General features: G+C 37.0%; 1 protein-coding gene and 1 non-coding gene across 5 annotated transcripts in view; both read left to right on the top strand.

Moving 5' to 3' along the window:
- Window positions 1-22,303, top strand: part of ttc28 (tetratricopeptide repeat domain 28) — a 302,774-nt gene that overhangs the window by 140,183 nt on the left and 140,288 nt on the right. For all 4 annotated transcript variants that reach the window (XR_004219877.1, XM_004910608.4, XM_002932099.5 and 1 more), the window contains one exon: window positions 4,217-4,347. Coding sequence is in view for 3 of the 4 variants with exons in the window: in XM_004910608.4 (XP_004910665.2) it covers window positions 4,217-4,347 (131 nt within the window). In the remaining variant the exon portion in view is untranslated. The remainder of the gene's footprint in view (window positions 1-4,216; window positions 4,348-22,303) is intronic.
- Window positions 2,462-2,569, top strand: LOC116408566. The gene has a single exon (XR_004221048.1). It is a non-coding gene; the product is annotated as a U6 spliceosomal RNA (small nuclear RNA).

Raw genomic sequence — 22,303 nt, 5'->3', positions numbered from 1 at the left:
TTTAACATGTGTAATATTTCATATATTATTAGATAGAGATGCTGTATGTTCAGATGAACTGCAGTACAGTTACTCTCCAGTTTGCATGTTGGTGCCTTATTTACACAGCTTATCTTGCATGAGAGAAATAAGTTTTACATTACACGCCAGTCTAGCAGCAGTGTTAGCCTCCAGTGACCCAAGTAAGAGCAGTTTGGGTGTTCAACGCCATTAAATGACATTTTAATGCGTTAGTACTGATGTCTGTCATAAAGAGCGGGGGGGGGGGGGGGGGGGGGCTGAAGCCAATAAAACTGCTCATGCTAAAACACTGACTCCAGGTCACTGAGGCTCCTCTTATTCTTTGCTTTGATTTTGCAGAAAAATAGATAGTACACTATATATGCTGCATTATAAAATGTACATGAGGGGGCTATGAATATAAAAAATATCTTCTTGTTACTTCATCTTATTTCTGGGACATTCTCAGTATCTACTATTAAAATCAAAAAGGATATGATTGATAAAGGGTATGGAGCTCTGGTTAAACCTGGTGGCTTATTACAGATATTTGCAGATTTGGGTCAGTGCAAGAAATGGCTGATAGTTTGTCAATCTTTTTGTAGAAGAGAAAAAGCGGAAGGCTATAGACTGTAGTTATAGGTTTTTTTGTGAATATTGGATTTCTAAATGTGCAGTGATTTGCACAAATCACATTCTTGTTTTTTTCGTTTTTTCCTCAGAAATACAAATATTGCAACCTTCTGCCTCTAGTGTTTTCCTGCTCATATTATTTTGGACCGTCTGCAATCTCTGCCAGCTGAAACACACTGGCAGTGCTAGAGCTTTTCACCCTACATTTTATTTCCTGTGATGGAGTTTTTTCTCTGCAATGATCTACAAGTGAATAAAATAGCAGTTTCTTCAAAAATCCCCTGAGATATTTGTATGCAGTTATTATAAGCATGTTTCCTCTAGTATAATCAATTCCATCTTGGCCAGCCTTTTCTTTTTTAATATTGAAGCCTCATACTGCACAGCATATTCTAGATAAAGTGGAAGAATTACTCTCTCCTTCTGTGAATATATACCATTCTAATACAAGACAATATTTTAGTGGCCATTGCCACTGCTCACTGGCATTGCTCAGTTTACAGGAATTCCTAGGTCCTGCTCTGTGAAGGAATCTCCTGCCTTGGTTTCATTAAATGCATCCTGCATATTTTTAAATCATAGGGGCATAACCTTACTTTTATAGACCTTTGGAAATATCATTTGGAAGTTAGTTGCCCAAATCGGCAGTTTGTCTAGATTCCCCTGCAATGATGCAATGAGATATATGAGATATATATATATATATACACACACATAAATTAATACTAATAGCTAGTCTGTAGTGTACATGATCCAGTTCTAGAAAAAGACCATGACCACTACAATACCGCTATCTACTTACTACACCAAAAACTACATTCAAACTCCATTCTGCTTTATTGAATGTTTTTGCTCAGGCACTAGCAGCCAATTATTCTGATGAAAATAAATCATTAAAGACATGAACTGTAACCAAAATATCTAAAAAATTACATTGGCCAACTCTGTTAATCCTAAACTATTAATGCTTGATTTACTTTAGGGAAAGATATTCTATCTTGGACCTCTCTGTTGTCCACTGATGTGTCTTTTCCCGTATGACCTACTGCTGGTGGAAAACTAAAAACCTGACACACATATCTCTGATTCCCCAAAATGCTTATTCATGTTGTCATCTTTATCTTTCCCAGACTGCTCTATTTCTACTTGCATACTTTTGCTAAGTCAAGTTTCTGTCATGCCTTTGGAAGTTTTTTTTTAAATGTGAACCAGGTCATTTAACTCTCAAGTTATCCATGGCAGTGCTGTAAGTAATGCAAAATCTAAACAATACATTCATTTCTAGCGGCCATCTTTTTGCTACTTAACCCTATAACGCTATACTTTTGTCCCTATATGTTGAAGGAGCAGCTTTTTTCCCCTCAACAATACCAACATTTCCATATTTTGCCGCAGAATTGCGCCTGCAATCAATACAAATAATGAATACTCAATGATTGCTAATACTACAGTGCAGTGACTTCGAAAATATTGCAGCAGTAGACTGACTGCCTACCACTATATGGGTATTTAAGTGATGTGCTGTGTTCCATGCAATTCTTCCTCGCTGGTTATCTCAGTGCCTAGCTAGGCTGCAGAATGATTTGCTTGATGTTACTTTATAGCAAATGTCCCACACTTTAGTGCTGTCTTCAGTTATAATTAGTACTTAATGATGTGCTTTCTGTCACATGACTTTTGAAACATGTGTATTATAATAAATAAAGTACCCCCTATCGTCAATATGAAGATATTAGAAGTCACCTCAGAGTTCCATGACCTGTTTAAAAGCACTCTGCCTTCAGCCCGGTGTTTTTTATATGGTCATGGTTCCTTGGTAACTTATAATATGCTTATATTTTACAGCACATATACTAAAATTGGAACGATACAGAGAAGATTAGCATGGCCCCTGCGCAAGGATGACACGCAAATTCGTGAAGCGTTCCATATTTTTCCTGTACACTCTCTCTTTGGGAGACCTTATTTCTTCTTTTGGCCTTAAATACCACCTATATGCAGATGACATCCAGATATATTTAGACCCCCCTGCACTAACTGCTGATGTCCAAACCCAGATTGGTAACTGCCTCCTGGCTATCTCCTCCTGGATGGACCGACGCCAGCTCAAACTTAACCTAGCTAAAAAAGAGCTCATGGTCTTCCCGCCCAAACCTGGCCCTCCTCCTCCTTTCACCATTACTATTGATGGCATGACCATCAACCCTGTAAATTCTGCACGCTGCCTTGGGGTTATCTTTGACCAGTCCCTCTCCTTCTCTAACCATATTAATAACACTGCCAAAACCTGCCGCTTTTTCCTCCGTAATATTGCCAAGATACGCCCCTTTCTTTCACAAGCAACAGCTAAAACACTAATCTATGCCCTTATCCTTTCCCGCTTAGACTACTGCAATCTCCTACTAACCGGCCTCCCAGACTCCCACCTCTCTCCCCTGCAATCAATCTTAAACTCTGCTGCAAGGATCCTCCTGCTCTCTCCTAAGAGGGATCCAGCTCACCCTCAATTAAGCTCACTAGCATGGCTGCCTGTCAAGCAAAGGATAGCTTACAAAATCCTTCTGCTAACATTCAAAGCCCTTCACTCCTCTGCTCCTCACTACATTTCTTCACTGGTCTCCCTACATGTTCCTGGTCGTCTCCTCCGCTCCTCTCAGAGCCTCCGTCTCTTTACACCATCCACACCCACTGCGCTCTCTCGTCTTAAACCTTTCTATCTCGCTGCTCCTTACCTCTGGAACTCTATCCCTGAATCCCTCCGTAGGGAAAACTCACCCACTCTCTTTAAGAAAAAACTCACCTGTTACCTTCTGGAGCACTAAGACATTATTTTGCCCAGTCCTGCGCTTAAGGGCAAATGCCCATACCTGATGCACTCTTACCTTCCAGTTTGTGCCTGTATGTCACCCAACCACTCAGATTGTAAGCTCTACGGGGCAGGGACCTCCTTCCTACTGTGTCTCATACCACATGGCACTTATATATATATATATTTATTGTATTTATTTATTATATCACTTGTCCTCCCTGTGTGTAATTTTGTATTCTGTAAGACTGTACAGCGCTGCGTACCCTTGTGGCGCTTTATAAATAAAGTTATACATACATACATACATTATTCACTATATAACACATGTGCATGTTCAACCACTGGGCAGGATGAGTTATTGTGAGGCTTGCGTGACTTATGTCCTCTTTGTATGTAAATGGGAATATAGCTTTCACAAACTATGCGAAATAAAGCTATAAAAATGAGTGTTAGCATGGTATTCTAATGTGTAGATGCTCATTTTGATATATTTTGTATTTCTCAAGCAATATTGTGTTCTGGCACTTCAGTGGTTTGGTGGGAAATATATTCAATTTACATGTGGATGGTAGAAACTTAAGTTGATGGGATGAAAATGTTTTAACTATTTTTTGTTAGTGTTTGTTTCTGCAAATTATGGTAAAAATAAGTATTGTACAGAAACAATGTTGTATTACACTACAGAGAGAATGGGTTTGTATGTATATAAGCTAATACATACAGGATTAGGTCAATGACATTGGTGTACAACCTCATTCCATCTCTGTGATCCAGGTGACCAGACGGGAGAATGCCGAGCCTATGGAAACCTGGGATCTGCATTCTTTTCCAAAGGAAACTTTCGGGAGGCACTTACTAACCACAGGCATCAACTTGTTCTTGCCATGAAACTGAAGGAAAGAGAGGTAAGAGGCCCATTTTGACAGTTTAAGTATGCTAGAAGATAAATTGCTGAAGTACTTTGTGCAATTTCTCTTTATATATTTTACATCAGCACTTGTCACCATTTGATTTGTAGCACTCAGCAGTGCTTGTATATGCCATAGTCTGGTGAACAGCATATTTCTTTATATGTTTTTTTCCACAGTCCTCTACACATTCCAGCTTCCATTCCATCACCTATTTAGATACAGAATTTGTGATCATGTTATTGTATTTTCTTTCACCAGAGTAAGGAGTTTATGAAGTGAGATGGAATGTGCAGAAAATATCTGCTATGGTTTCCTTGTGCATGAATCTCTCATCTCAGTCATGGTTGCAGAGTTTGTGTCATGCAGTTATTATCAGCAATAATTTTGTATTCCTCTTCTGACATTTTGAAGGCTAAATGCTTGTTGCAGTCAAATTGTAAATTATTGATAGAAAAAGAAAAATGTCCCACATTTTCCCCTTATCGCCATCTGCTATACATATGTTTCAAACCTCGGTCTTATTCCACCCCCCCAAGAGTGACCATAACCGCACCACATAAGGTTCCTTATACTCTCCTAATTTTTCTGTGTAGCTGATTATTTTACATTATATCTGTGTATGTGTGTGTATATATATATATATAGAAAATAATCATCTGTGGCCAGCACACCCTTCAATGCTTTATCAAAAATGTATTGAAAATATATTGTTAAAACCGACGTTTCGGTCCTCATTAGGACCTTTCTCAAGGATAAAAAACAATAGTGTATCACATCTAAATACCATTATACTCTAACATGTGAAAATAAGTGCCCAATCCCCATTCTCTGACCATTATGCAATTAACCAATGCTGTTATACGTGTACAAATTTGAATAGTCCACGTATAACAGCATTGGTTAATTGCATAATTGCACATACAGGGACAAAAAGTATTTATTGAAAAGATCCAATGTTTCAAGCACTAACGGTGCTCTTCCTCAGGGACAAACCATATATATATATATATACATTCCAATTGACAATGCGCACTCCTCATTCTTTATAGTTCATTTATTGTTGCATTAAAAACATCAACGTTTCGGTCCAGGTCTAGGACCTTTATCAAGATGTTAAACCATTTAACATCTTGATAAAGGTCCTAGACCTGGACCGAAACGTTGATGTTTTTAATGCAACAATAAATGAGCTATAAAGAATGAGGAGTGCGCATTGTCAATTGGAATGAATATGAGCTACAACCATGTGCAGCACCCTTGAATTGGATATGCAGTAAAGAGAGTAATGGGAGTGCGGACCTAGTGATACTATATATATATATATATATATATATATATAATAGTACAGGTATAGGACCCATTATCCACAATGCTCAGGACCAAGGGTATTCCGGATAAGGTGTCTTTCCGTAATTTGGATCTCCATACCTTAAGTCTACTAAAAAAACAATAAAACATTAATTAAACCCAATAGGATTGTTTTGCATCCAATAAGGATTAATTATATCTTAGCTGGGATTAAATACAATGTCCTGTTTTATTATTACAGAGAAAAAGGAAATCTGAATTATTAAAATGGAGTGTATAGGGGACAGGCTTTCCATAATTCGGATCTTTCTGGATAACGGATCCCATACCTGTACACAGAGAGGAGCACACCCTATACAAGTCCAAATGCCCCTTGGTGCAGGTCAAAAACAAAAATATAATAGAAAGAGTGCCTCACACACAGGGGCTTGATGCAAAAGAAAAAATGTTTTTATTGAAAAAGTTTTGAGCATGACCAGTGCTCTACCTTAGGGACAAACCAACAGACCATATCCCAACACCCACAGTAAATACCCCCACCACATAAAATAGCGCCAAATAATGGCCACATGCCATTGCCAACTTTCCATGCCAACCAGTGTAAACAAACCCCACACCCACCAGAGCAGGATAAATTCAAGTGTCAACATATACAGGCAAATGGTATGGGAGTGCAGTGCTAGAAAACATGATTAAGTTTAAAATCATGTAGCTAGTAAGCAAAGGGATACATGTTGCAGAAGATAGATATATGTTGCAAAAAACTGTTGCAATATTGTATATTGTGTGCAGCTTGCACCTGTCTTTTCTTTGGTGCTGCTTTCTGGGAAGTATCCAGCTTGCAGGCATATCATGAGCTGACACTGTCACTCTCTGTTCATTCAAGCAACTCTTCAGGAAGCAACCAGATGCTCCCTGTTCAGGTCTCTTTGTTGTTTTGCACACAGGCAGTAGATAAAGGGATAAAGGAAATTAATGTGATCCAAAAAACTGGGCATGCTCTCTTTAATCATTTAACTGGATGTCAGTATCTGCTTTCATTGAAGAAAATTTAACAACATGGAGTGTTAATAATAAAGCATGTCAGATTGTAAGTTCTAGCTGCTTCCAGTGTACATGGCAGTTTAAACTTTGCAGCTTCACATTGCTGTCAAGATAATTATAATTTCTCTTCCAAATGCATGCATAACCTGTAGCAACTGTATGGTTCATTTACCACTGCTCCAGGCGCAGAGGCATTAGGGGGTTCATTTTGCATCAGTCTTGTATTAGATTATTGCCACTTACATTTACCAACATCCATAAGTTGAGCTCTTGACTCCCCCCATCGGCCTATCATGAACACAGCCTAATTGTCATGCATATTGTATACCTGCCTATTGCTAGAAGGCCAAAGTACTTGATAATGGGCTAGGCTCGAAACATGTAATGGGCACTTCCACTGCTTGAATTAAACTTTTCAGTTAAAACACTGCTGATTGTGCTGAGTGGATCCTTAATATATTTAATATACTTTATTACTGATTGCTGCAAGGTGTTACACTATACCATTAGGACCAATGGCCTACTAAAAGTCTTTAAAATAATCTGAGAAAAGGAACCCAAACTTTTAGATACTGTGTAGAAGGCCAAAGTGCCCCATAAAGTTTAAGGGGCTACAATGCATTTTTAAAAATATAAAAATAGACAAGAGTCTCAGGGCCACTCTTGCCATGAGGCAACGTGAGAGGACCTTTCCTCAGACAGCAGTAAGTGTCCATTTACCTGGGGTGGCCTCTAGCACCTTTAAAAGTAGAAAAAACACCCTTCTATTATCTGTTCTTGTACCAGTAAAGTACAGGACCATTATACACTCAAGGGTGTTGGTATACTTACCACTTCTTAGCAGTAAACTCCTTCTTTCTACTCTTTCTAAGAATATAATCTCACTGATATGACATGCTTAATGGGGATTTACCACAGCCCTACCCCGTCCTTTGAAATCATCTGCTTTCAAATTGACTCAGTGTTTATTATTTAAAATAATGGGAAAAACCCTTTCCCATTCTAGGGTTAATGTTTGCCTCTCACTACCTCTTGAATATGTAAAATCTTTAATCCAGTTTATAAAAAAAAAGGTATTCACAGAGTAATGTTTTCCTTTTATTTGATTCTTTCATATCGAGCTGTTTCTGTTCTCTGTGGCTGACATTTTCTGTGCAGGCAAGTTGATTGCTTTATGCTCACAAAGGTCAGACTTTATTTGAACAGATCTGAAATCCCCCCGTGTATCATGAAGATGACTTCACAGAACATTGATTACAGGCTACAAGTTTAATATGCCATAATTATATTGTAATAACTTTGGGCTGTGGATATGAAAGCTAATTAAAACATTTATTTTCTTAAAAAAAAAGAAAGTGGGATCCAACATATATAGGTTGCTCTGTATTTCTCAGGTTCACGGGACAAAGCATTAAAGCACCAATGTGATATTTACACATAAGATTTATTACATCTGTATTATCTTTAAACATATTTCATGTTCAAGGTAGCACCTGCCCTCAGGGTAAGGTAACTTATTTGAAACTCAAATAACTTTCTTTAATACTTTATGAGATGATTTATGTAAGTATCAGAAATTCATAATGTCGGAACTAGTGCTGTCATTCTCTAACTAGATATCTTCCTTGCTAGAGATAAGTAATTCCGTTGACCTTTAGAATTCACTCATAAAGCTGGGTACACAGACAGATAAGCCCATTTGTCCATCAGTCACTGGCAAAATAGTAGCTACATAGGATGATATAGGTTCATATTCACTCCTTAAGCAATTTCTCATATAAATCTGACGGATGAGCAGTCTATCTGGCATTCTTATATGATCATCAACTGGTTGGTTTTACCAACATGTCTGAATGGAATCTGCGGAATTCTCTATTTGGACATTTTCTCCTTTGGTGCAGATGCCAGTGAATTTGGTTGAAGATTGGCCAGACTGGGCGATATACCCTGCTGGTATTTGTCTAGCTAAGGGCTGCCACTGCGGTGCATTTTTTCATGGAATGGAACTCTAATTTGCTTTAAGACTTGTGTACCAAGATGTGCAAGTTATTTAATGATTAGTTAACAGATATGTTATTTTTTATATAGTTTTGCATTTTTCAGTGCAGTTTCTTACAACAGAATTCAAGAAGTCTGACTGAATCAGTCTTCTAGCACTGGCCAATTCCAATTTGTCCTTAGCAGCTGCTAGGGCTTATTCAAATATTGATTTTGCTGTTCGGAAAATACCATTACCAAAAGACCACATAGCACCAAAGATGTGCTATGTGGCTCATAGGTTTGCTTCTGGTTTGTATCTCCATGTCTTCACTTATTTTGACCCTAGGGCCTAACAATCACATCAGGATGATTTGGCCAGGCTCTTGGGTTGCTTGGCAACTTGGCTAAGTGAGTAAATCTCATCCTTTAATTTATTAACTAATTATTGTAATATTGTCTACAGGGGAAACTGTTACAGGCTTCATACATTCCTTGTGGTAGAATACATCTGACGTCTGTAGAATGCTTTTTTTTGTCTTTCACAGTAGGGGGTTTCAGGCACCTTTTTACCCTACCTGTTTTGATTATCTGCTGTAATGATTTTAGGCACATCTCAACACTTAATGAATTTCTCTAATCAGGGCTTTTTACTGAAAGATTGCTGGCTAAATTTGCTGAAATATATATAACACACAGATTTTCCATTGCCTTTCCTCAGACTAGCTACACGTAACCATGGAGAAAAATTCATACATTTTCTATGTATTTTCTATGTATTCTGGGCATATTGACATCACACAAGCACTAATATATATGCACTTTGCAAATATTGCTTGTTTAAATAGAGCTATACTGAAACAACCATTCAGTAAGGTCCAGATTAGAGAAACTACCAACGTCTGAATGGTCTTTAAACAATGATATTGGTTTATAAGACAAAATAATTTCTGAGCTAAATCTATATCTTATTGAATACCCCTTCATATGCATAGCAGATTACCATTTTTTACTGGGGTTAGATCACCTATTGAATTTGATTGTTTGGTAATAAAGTAGAATAGCAGTGTGTTGTCTATGCATAATGCATAGGTGAGTTTGATATCATTTATCATTCATATATTTATCATTACTACTTGCCTCACTGCAACAGTAGTAAAAGAACTACATGTGTAGCATTGTTCATTGGTGAGGCTGGTGTTTATTACTACTTGCATCACTACTTGCATTACTACTTGCATCACTGCACAGGTAATGGAAGAACTACTGGTGCACCACATTGCAAAATGCCAAATGATTGTGTTTTGCTCTGGGCATTCTTAGAGAATCTCAAGAGCCCTGGAAAGAGACAGTCTTTTCCAGATCACCCATCACTAATGCCTGCTTGGCTGCACACTGGAACTAGACCCTCATGGAAGGGAAACTTGTCCAAGGGAAACAGCCCTCAATTATATGTATACATTGTAGAAAGCTTAGGATTGATGCATCCCCCAGACTTTTAAGACAAGGATAAGTGCCATTTTTGCTCATCTAATTGAATCTGGCCTATTATCCCATAAGCATGGGGCCCTCATATTGAAGCCTAAGGCTAATGCCACACGAAGCGTAAAGCGCTTGCTGAAAATTCCGCCCTATGCCTCCTACATGTGCCTGCACCTGAATGAATGAGATACACTCGGGTGCAGGCACATGTAGCCAATATACGCATGAAAACGCGAGATAATGCAGAGTCTCACGTTTTCATGCAGGTACATGTAGGAGGCGTAGGGCGGAATTTTCAGCAATTGCTTTTGCGCTTGCCGAAAATATCCGCCCTATGCCTCGTGTGGCATTAGCCTAATATTGATAAGTTCATTTTTTATTTTGTTTGTTGTTTTTCATTAGAATACTCAAACTTTGGTCTAAATACATTTTTATATGTTATTCGCCTTTATGTAGTAAAACATATGGGCCGATTCCTTAAAACACGAGTTTGAATCCAGAATGGGAAAAATGCGGATTGGATACGATAATTTCTGAAGATCACAAATATCACGAAAATGCTTACGAAAAAATCGTATTAATCACGATAATATCGTATTAGCGATCCGAAAGTCACGAAATTTTTGTACCGAACGTTTTTAAACAGCAGCAGAACCTTTCTGAATTTTTTGCGCAAGCATAGGAAAAAGTCGTGCAAGCATAGGGAAAAAGTTGCGCGGGCGTATGAAAAAGTCGCGCAAGTGCGAAAAAAAACTGCAAAAATACGCTTGGAGCGTTCGTGTCTTAATAAATCTCCCCCATAGTCTAGCCTTCTTCTGAATACTTAAATAAATAGTACAGTTCAACACCTGGGCAGCCAATTAAACGTTATTGACAATAAACAGATATTACGTTTGCTTGAAAGCTAAAACTCTTAAATTTCCCTTTTGGATATAGAGTTCGGAAATTAGCTGTGTGCTTTCTAGTGACCTCATTTTGACCACAAGCCTTCCTAAATATATATAATTGTTGTCATTGGCATGCTTAACGGACATTTTTATAATACATGTGCTTTCTCCATGGCTTTAACCCTGCTGACTAATGTGAATTCCATTTCATTTGTGTTTTTTCTTTTTTTTTTTAACTGTAAAGTTATGAGATAACCGTTTAATGTATCCAGTTATTGCCACAAAGAAAATTGTTGTTAATTCCACCTGAAGATGAAGAACTTTAATTGCTTTGCCAACTGATGATGTTTGCCTCATTAACCGTGGCATGGGCAAATGTACCAAAGAAACACTGGCCAGGTTTAGTTCATATAATTAGACAATTTTAAGTTGATAAGCTGATAAAATCTTAAATAGACACGGTAGATATGCTTATGTTTTTATTGTAATAAGCGATAAGGTGTTGTCTGGTTGTGTCTAAAGATGGCCATACATAAGCTGATAAAAGCTGCCGACAGACAGAGTTGGGCCATTATGGGCCCTCAGACGGGACTGTTCTAACCGAAATCTAGTCCAGAATAATGCCCAGATGTTAATTGGACAAGTTTAAAAATCCTGTCAGAAAGAAGAGTGTATTGGCACATTGATGCGGTCCTTGTCCCGACAGCCTGTATAGCGTCAATGTAGCCTGATGGCCACATGATCAGATCAATATGATATATCTTTCCTTGAGGTGGCCATATCGGGGACCAACTTACTTACTTAGTGACCTCGCCAAGACAAGTGGATCTGTTATTGTATGATCAGCTCTAAAGTCAAGCCTGCCAGATTTCCCAGTGAAAAACAGCTTGATGCAAATATAAATGAGCAATACACAAAGAAGCACACACATGCAGATTTATACATTGCTTTGTCTTTGTTTGCCTAGCCTATTATGTTTTCAGGGGATACAGTATTTTCCATAAACATTTAATCACCTAGTATCTCTCTAAGGTTTATACTGCATGTGCACTTATTCATTTGTCTATGTACGTTCATACAGATACAGTTGTATAACATATGCACAGTACATTGGTACACAAAGCAAACTGTACAACTGCTATCCCAGAACAGCAGAACATGTTTCTTGGCCAATAGTTTGTTTTTTTTAAGACATGAGCTGCTTTTATTGTTAGGAAGCTGGAGTATCCTACAGTACCATTAGCTTTTTGTCTTGGGCATTGATTGACATGTAACCACACATACCTGCTTATCATAAATACTAATCTGATATCATTAAGTGTTTCATCATATACTGCCTTCCCTTGGAGCTGTTTTTTGCATAGAAATCTTGCGTTTTATTGGTTTAAAGTGGCTTTTTAGAATTCATTTAAATTATAACAAAAAGATCATTGGTGTAGGGTCCTATAATTGTGGTCCTCTTGCATGTATTTCTATTCATCAAAGCATATATTAAACCAGATTTTAGAAAACTTGCAGCAAAATAGATGCAATCATGTATGGTGTGCGTCTATTTTGTCTACTTTTGTTATTCTAATGCATTATACGGACAATTACTGGATTAGGGTGTAAGAGAAATTTAACAAAACCATATCTATTTGTTCAGCACTGGAAGCAGTATTATTTTCCACAGGAATACCATTTTTTTGTTCAGATGTCATAATCATGTGCCAGTTACTCTGAGTGACAGCTAGTATCACTTAAAGGTAACGCTCTTCTCTTGTAATCATGTAATCAACCAAAGATGTAAGACAGAAAATTTCAAGATGCCTGCTAATAAAGCAAGGAATTATATCTAACCATGCTTAATATTCTACTGTGCTGTTTCTATACCCCTGGGGGTAGTGCAGCTTAATTTTATTTCACTGATAAATGTATGCTTTTTGAACTGTGGATGATCTGACTTTTCATTCTAATTGGAATAGTTAACTTATGTAAATATGTAATCTGATTAGTTTCCAAACATTACTAACATACTATTTTACTCCTGATCAACCTGATCACTGTTGTAAACAGTCAAATACTCCTTAGATTGCTTATTATGTTGTTACTCTATGTACACTAAACACAAAGTGCTCTGTTTGCTGTAAAGGGGGTTAATCTTATCCACCAGCAAAATGAACTCATACTAATTGAAAATGTTCCTTTGTTTCCATTTATTTCTCTGTCAATTGCTTAGTATTGATCCATTCTCCATGTATTCAGCCAGTGTGCAATTTATTTGGCCCAGTCCTTGGTACACATTTGGCTACACTGTAGTGTAATAATAATATGGATTTGATTTCTATTTCTTGCATGAACCTTGCAAATCAATCTGTCTGTCTGTTTCTCTGTCTATCAGCCTATCATTTATGGGATTGATATACTCCTTATATTGAACAAAGTAATACATCAACAAATTGCACTGGGAATTCCCTTAAACTGTAGCATAAGTATAAAAAGATTTTTGTTTTGGTAAGATAGATAAAGATCCATTGTTAACAGATGCAAACTGAATATTACAATTCTGTTGCATTAACTTGTCAGGCCTTTAATCCCTGTCGCATTCTACCTAGGCACCAAACTATAATTTGCTAAGCAAATTATTTGTATGGGATGAACACCTGACACACACACAACATGGTAATAGCTTGTAGTCAACCAATAATAAATCAATACATGTAATGAAGGGAAACAACATAAGTACCTGTAACTTTAAAAATAAACACTTAGAGATTTGCTTTTTTTTAATGAATTATGGGAATTTATTTTGAAAAATACAAATTTTACATGGGGAGAACATACAAACTCCTTGCAGATAGTGCCCTGGCTGGGATTTAACTCTAGAACCCAGCGCTGCAAATCAGAAGTGTTAGTCCCCGAGCCACCGGATGTCAGGAGTGTCCAGAACAGCTGCCATGCCACATAAATTACAATAAATTGCAATAACATGGGATGTCATTATTCACATGCCATAGATTGTCCCCACAAGAACTTTAGTTAACCATTAGTTAATGTTTTGTTGATGGAGGAGAAAAATGCTGCTTCACAATATCCCCTAAGTGCTCAGTCATGTTGAGGTCTGGTTACTGCGGCAGCCATGGCATATGGTTTACATTGTTTTCATGCTCATCAAACCAGTCAGTGACCCCTGGAGCAGAAATGCTTTATCATAGTATTAAGGAGGCCACTCTGACTCACAAGTAAAAACTTTGGATACCCCCCACCATGTACAAACCCACAAATATACACAGTAATAATAATAAAAATAATAATAATAATAATAGCACAGTAGACTTCCGGTGTTGCTTGGTGAACCTAACTTGGGGATGTGCATCTATGTGCATTAAAAGGGTAAGAGGGTTACTTCATTGTCCTTATCTCTTGATGGCCTGCCCTTAGTGACATTGCCTGTTCATGTAAGTGATTGAGATTTGCAGTAAGCATATTCAGGGTCTGCTTGTTGTGCCTGGTGGAACATTGTTTGGATATCCGTTTAGTTGAATATGCACGTTAATCCATCCCAGCTGACAAAGTCATTTCCTTATATTTGAATGTTAATTAAAGAGTTAATAAAAAAACAGCCTTGCACCATAGTTTCAGGCAAACATACAGTGCATACCCAGAATTTTTACACATACACCTACACATTGTATGATAGGAAATACTTATTGCCCCTGGAATCCCATTAGGAATTAGGCACAAGCATTTTAAAATCAGTTCAAATAAGAATTTACAGAGTGTAATACTGATTAGGAGCATCCTTACCAAAATTAGCAGTGTTGGCACTTCATGGAACTTAATATAGCTTCAAAGCGCTATCAGCAGATTTATGCATAGAGGCCTTCTAAAGATACAGATCTAAATTAGGATTTTTAAGTAGCTGACTCTCGCAAAACATTGCTTAGTGGTATTATTATTACCTTTATTTGTAGGTGTACCACACCTACATTACCCCTACTCCATTCTGCTGAGGAGCTTTACTTTTCCTGTAAACTATAACCTATGCTTCACATACAATGCAATGGAATCAAAACTAAAGAAATAAAATACTTTAGAAAGTATGTGGATAATAGGTACATGGACAATGTCTGGAAATAGTTTGAAGTTTGAAATGTAAGGTGGGTGTTACTGAGAGATTACAACTGGCTATGGAAAATTATAGATAGACAACAAGAGACAATGAGCTTGGAATGAAAAGTACTCACACTGCTATGGAAATGGTATAGAAAGGATTCTTTTATAAAGGTTTTTTAAAATAATATTTCTAGATCACTTTTATTAGCTACCATGAAAGTCATCATTATCATTTAATCGGTAATTCTGTGAGCAGTAGCCCCAAAAGAATACTGCTGGCCCAAACATGCAAATCTTTTTGCACTGTGAGAGAGAGTCTGACCCTCTCCTGGATCTGCTGATTCCTTAACTATGTGCTAAGATGTTGTATTGGTATAGGAGCTTCATTGTATGGGCATAAAGCCTGTATATGTATGCAGGCTTTACCTCAGTCCGTTTATATAAGTTTAAAAAAATATTATAATATACAGTTTGGTCATTTCCTTATGGGACCAAACTGTAAATGATATCCTTATAAAAGGTGCTTTGTGATGTCATCAGTTATAATCGGAGCTTAGTGATGTAATTTCTGTCACAAGACTCACTAAAACTTCTATATATATTTTTTATATTATAATAAATAAAGTACCCCCTGCTGTAAAATATGAGGATATTAGAAGTCACCTCCGAGTTCCATGACCTGTGTAGTTTATTAGGCCATGGAACTCCTTGGTTACTTATAATATTCCTATATTTTACAATAGGGGTACTTTATTCACTATATAATAAGCATTTTTTTTTATTTTGCATTTTATTTTGTCAGCTGCACTCATTTAGCAGGGATGAGCTTTCATAACATCCTTTACTTGTCTTTCTTAGAGCAACCTGCCACATCATAAATGATAGACGGCTAATTAGTTTATTAAATACCTTCATTTGTTATGTTAACCAAATAGACATTGTGAATAAAACCTCTTTTATTAGTAACAAAATGTAACAAACACTCTAGTGTAGAGCAAATGTTAGCATTGCTGGTCCTGCTTATAAGGTGCCATTCACACACAACACTTTGATTTATGGGCAGCTGAACAGTTGTCATTGACTTCATTATTTTCTTACTGAATTTCTCTGCAAGGCTGCAAGTTTTCATTGTTCTTGTTTTTATGTGTGGCGGGTTTTTCCTTACATATTAACCAGTGTGTTTCAGATCAGTTTGTACAGTTCACTTGGAATAAATCAGCTTGGGTCTATAGAGCTCATTTATCCCCGGAGCCAAGGTGCAAGAAACGTGCACTGAGAACCATATTTATTGCTTATAATCTACTGTATATGATGGTAGCAGTCAGATAGGGCCCGCTCCCATACGCTCCCTGCTGAAAGTGCTCTGGCATGGTGATAGCCAATGTGCACAAAAAGAAGATACGGAAATGCACAAGTATCAATCTTCGCATTTAAATCCACTCCATGTGTATGCACACAGACCGACACTGTGCTTGTCAATGCTGTTACATTAAGGAGTGGATGGGAGCAAATTGACTTAAATTTGCTTTTTCTCTGCCTGCCTTTAGGAGTCAGAGAAACAGACTGGCATGCCATTAGCCTTATATATCTTTTTCTATATGGGTAATTAGAAATACACAGCACAAATATGAGAGGAGTTCTAATATCCAAGCTGTAAGCCCATGGGAAAAAAATGACAATGCAAAACAGTAGTTAATAATTAACCACATAATTACATTTTGCAAGATTTAAATATCCACTGGGGGAAATATAATCCCAAACTGTTCTGCTTTTGCAAATATCTAAATGGGAAACTGCTATTAATCTAAAAATATAGCCTCTGGGATAATGATCACTCTAAATATATTTATAAAGAACCTTTGTAATGATCAAACTTTGTTCTGTGGAAGTAGAAAAACTGGTGTTAAATCATTATGGCCACTTTAGCCAATTACGTTTGCTTTGACCCGTGCCATCACTGCGTGAACTGAAGTAAGGGTATCTGACACTGAACCTATGCCTGTATTGACTCACATTGTAATTAATCCCTGAAAGCTGGAATAAAGAATTCATGTGTAAAAGAAGCCCTTCTTCAATGAATCAGATTCCCTGTTGCAGTCGTGCATGAGCACATTTGTTTCTGTTTTATTCTCAGATATGTATATCTCTTTTTGCTCTTTAAAATACTGAAAGAAATGATCAATTGTTGTACGCATGAAAATCCTGCACAATAGCTCATATCCTGCCCATGTCACCATCAATGAGCACCTAATTTTGGAAATAAATGAAAGCTGAATAACTGTTAATGGCTTGAGGGCTTTATCGATGAGCCTTGAAATCTCTCATTGACTTTAAGGTGGAAGAAAGATCTGCCATGTGCTTCTCCACAAATGCCACTGAATCCACGCTGTTTAGCTCACATTATAGAGTAGCTTTGGAAACATAAAATCCAGTGTGCGTTAAAAGGCATTTTCAGCTGCAGTGTCCATAGCACAGAAGACCCTTCTACAAATTCAGGTAGGCTTATTAGCTAACAAACTATTTCCTAGCATGCACTGGCAGAAACAATGGAAAGAATTCTAGAAACCAATTTAGAAACCTTACCAAACTGAAAAACAATCCCCTTAGTATATACCCTTTCTCCCTGCCAACCCATTTACCATCTCTGGCCTTGTGGGGGCAGGAAGATGCCCTTTTTTATGGGTTATTGAGACTCAGGTTTTGAATTAGGTCTTCTAGTAATTGAATGCAGAGTCCAATAAAAGAAGTAGATAAGAAGCCACCTGGGAATATAGCAACTTTATAGCGCTTATAATTATGTATACCTCCTTTTGTGCAATTAAAGGACAATTGATTCACTCTAATTAATTATTGATCTGTGCTGTATTGTACTATAAGGCAATGTAGTGTTTCCTCTCGAAAATATATGTAACAATGTTTATATATATATATATAAAGTTTGTGAATGAAGAATGAAAAGCCTTGCAGCTGGTGCCAGGAACAGTTAATTCAGCATGATATTCGCACCCCTTTTTAGCTCCCTTCTATTCACAGACCATGTACACAGTTGTTAGAGATGAATGAAATTAGCATGACTACTGCATGTGCTTAGTCGCTCTTAATTTAACTTACCGTATCTGATGGGTAAAACTGAGGATCTGAATTACATTAGATATAAAGAACTTTCATGAATGACCCATTTATTAACATCTCCCCTTTTATGTTCCACTGAACTTCACGGTGAGTCAGTCTGCACTGTGTAACTCACTAACCATGGGGCTTTTTTTACACCCCTCTGATCATTTCATCAATAGTAATATTATTTTTATATTTTAGCTGCTTAAATGTCTTGCTTTCAAATTTAAATGAAATGGAAAAGTTAAAAGAAAACTTAACATAATATATTAGGTACATTTATATATAAACTAAGGAATAGGGTTGACTAATATTCAAATATACAAAGAGATCTATGCAGTCTAGAAGAGAAATCTTGGATATTTTGATTTGTTTTTAAGTTAAAATCAGTATATGTTTTTACCTGTTTCAAACACAAACATGAAAGCCTCAGGAAAACCAACATCTTCTAAAATAACTCTAACCAGCAATGTAGAATTTGGCTCGCAAACCGCACTCTACAGATTTTGTTATTGTCGTCTTTGGCTCCTTTACCGATGATCATGCTGTGGCTGGGGCCATGTTAAAACTATGAGAAGCAAATCGACTAATAACAGGTAAAAAGTTTCATTCCTTCTTGTGGCACCTAACTGGGACCCCTTTTGTGAGGACCCCCCAAAAGAAAAAAATATGTTCCTTCCCCCTATACCAGCTGCATGTGGATTCCTTTTCAATGGAGTACAGATACATTTTATTAAGTGCTACTTTATGTGTAACCAATTATTAGAATCCAGCAAACTATAAAAGGGTAACTTGGACCCTAGCAACACAATAGCTGCTGAATTTCCATACTAGAGAGCTGCTTATCAAAAAGTGAAATAATTTAAAAAACCACAAATAATAAAAATAAAGGCCAATTGCAAATTGTCTTAGAACATCATACTAAAAGTTAATTTGAAGGTGAACAGCCTCTTTAAATGCATTACCATATATCGGTATCACAGTTAGTTTTGTAATTAGTTGGATAGTAGGGTAAAGCAGCGTAGTGCAATGTTTTACACACATAAAGCTCATAGAATGCAGCGGAACAGCTGTCAGAAACCTCAGCTATGAGTTCTTGGCACAGAGCTTGTACAAATTCCCGCTTTTTACCAACAGTCTTGCTAAATGTCACAAATAGAAAGTTGGGAAGGAATTTGCGGCATTACAACATAACAGGGAAAAATCCTTATGGACTTAAAAATAGTACCCTGTTAAGTGAATGAATATGTTTGTTTTCTTTTCTTTACGCCCATGGCGATGGAGAGCTTGAAGCCTGACTGACGTGGCATTTGAATTCTTGGACTGAAGATACCACACAAATGCTTTTCAGTCTCCCGGGTTGTCTTTCATATCCATGGACATACAAACAGCAGGAAAATAAGTGGAGGCTGGGAAAGAGCCATGGGAAGATTAGTGACTGTATGGCTGCACTTCTGCAAAGCAGTCACACAAGCAAAGGGTCGTGTTGCAGTAGATGTTTGAAATTGATTTTGTAGTTAGAGAAAGAAGCTCACTAAAATACTTCTGAGTGGGGTAGGTTTTTTTTATTTATTTATCTATGTAAGCAGCAGCTATAGAAATCCTTTAATAACCCTCGTGTGTATAATACATTTTGCCACTAGCCTTTTAAATTTATAGCAATTGCACATGAAGCAATGGCATTAACACAGAAACTGATCTGATCAGTCATCTTTCTAGGTTTGCAGCAAGGCATTTTTGTAGCAAGGCATTTCCCTTATTAGGAAAACCAGGCAAGACTTAATAGCCCCGCTCCTGCAATGACATGGTCCGTCTCCTTCCTGTGACATCTCGGCCCCGCCTCCCCCATGATGTCACCCCGCCCCCTGCCCGGCTTTCTTAACTGGCAGAGGTGGCAACCCTAGTCCTGAGCATTCTGGATAACAAGTCCCAAACCTGTATCTGTATTGTTCTATGTGACTCTCTATGTTTAGAATCTAGATCCAGACATATAGAAGCATCGAGGAGAAGCACCGAGGCATCTAGTATATTTAACATGTTACAAATTAAGGCACCAATTAAACAGTAGAAAAAATAGGACCACAACAGTGTAATGTCATAAAAACCTTTATTAAAACCAGTGTATACTAAATATTCTGTGTTAAATATGTGTATTATAATAAATAATAAACCCCCTATTGTAAATATGAGGGTGTTAGTCACCTTGGTGTTCCATGACCTGTGTTAAAACACTTTCCCTTTAGCCTTGTGACTTTATATGGTCATTGAATTCCTCTGTGTTTTTTTTTTACAATAGGGGTACATTATTCATTATATATTCTTTGTATTCGCCGGAAAAACGAAGTTCATGTCTAATGCTATTGATGGGAAGCCAAAATAATTTCTTAAACAATTTCATATTGCTGGAAATGCAATGTTTTGCATTGTTCTATAATAATGTATTCTGTATTTCCAAATGTAGATATTATTGGTTGTTCTGCTACATCCCTAATCAGTATTTCACCAGCTTGTGTTTTATAAAAATCATTGTATTAATGTCAAGATGACATTTGTTTCTTACCCGGCAAGCGTGTAAATGGAATCAGGCGTTTTATATTCCCTAGGTGAAATCTCCAGAGCAAAATCTGTGATTAAACTAAGAGGATGGAGCCCAAAAGAGAGACATAAAATAATGCTTTCTTAATTTTCATGTTCCATTACTACTGTGTAAGACATGACAATGTTTGCTGCTCTCGGGATTAGTCTGACAAGGAGAAAATATCATTTTCAGGTTGCACATAGGGAATCATTTGTAGGATTAAAAAAAAAATATACAAATTGGCTGGTGCTGAAGTTTGGTGAGACAATGCATTTCATATTAGGGTTATTTGATGTATTATTACTTAAATTAAAATTTGTTCTAAAAAAAAAAAAATATATTATACATATTATGTAATATAACTTGTATCTAAATGACTGTTTTCTGTAGCCTTAAGGTGGCCATACACATACCTTAGGTGTGTGATATCGGGTTTATTCGATTGTTTGACCCTAGGGCCAAATGACCAAATTGAAACAGTAGATATAGGAACCATAGGGCTGAGATCCCTCGATCCAACAGCAGATCAAACCTGCCCGATTGAGATCTGGCCAGATTTTCTGGTAGGCCCGTTGGGGTGCTCATACATGGACAGATAAGCTGCTGAATTGGCCTGAAGGACCCAAAATGATAGCTGAAATCTGGCCGTGTATGGCCACATTTAGTATAATCTCTTGCATACCATTGTGATACTCTTACAACTCTGTCTGTTCACCCATTAAAACATTCAGAATAGGTACTGTATTTTCAAAAATTCTCTTTATGTAATGGCAAATCTTTAATTTATGTATTATACTTTCCTAATGCCAAGGCCAGTCTTTCATGTATGTATTAAATATTCTGTATGTATGCTTTGTAGAAGATATTGAATAATTACCCATTTTCTAAAATTCTGGCATATCACACACCCAATTTTAATAGTGCTTTGGATGCCAAGTTGGCTGAACATCCCAGTATTAAAAATGCAGCAAGTTTCATTGGATTTTTTTCTTTTACTTTTATTTTTCCTTTAGTGGTTATTAGAAGGTTCTGTACAATTATTGGTCATTTTTTTTGCTTTAGCTGCAAAATGTAAGCCACGCAGTGTCCGCATTTACTTGCACGTTTGAAAAATATTTAGAAAACTGCTTATTCATTGGTTTTGCATCAGCACATTCTGTTATAAAAATGTGTCCTTTTTGCCATTTATTAGCTATTAATTCATACTCTGCTGTGTAGAAATTCTTGAGGAATATAAAATGTATAGTTCCTATGGTTAACAAGACTGGATAATTGCAGTGTGCACATTAAAATTGTTATTGTAGGTGGCATTTCCAGCTTACTAGCTTTTTGTAATTGGTTATGGCCTCCCATACATTTTTCCGTGCTGAATATGGCATAAGACAGACCTGTGGCTGTTAGGATCTTTAATTGTTATTCAGTTGTGTATTCAATGCATTAGATATCTTTCCTGTGCATACATTTT

The sequence above is a fragment of the Xenopus tropicalis genome, chromosome 1 (genome assembly GCF_000004195.4).
Source record: "Xenopus tropicalis strain Nigerian chromosome 1, UCB_Xtro_10.0, whole genome shotgun sequence".
In the NCBI taxonomy this organism is placed as follows: domain Eukaryota; kingdom Metazoa; phylum Chordata; class Amphibia; order Anura; family Pipidae; genus Xenopus; species Xenopus tropicalis.
Note: the sequence above shows the minus strand (reverse complement) of the source record. Positions and strands in the feature narration are given on the sequence as shown.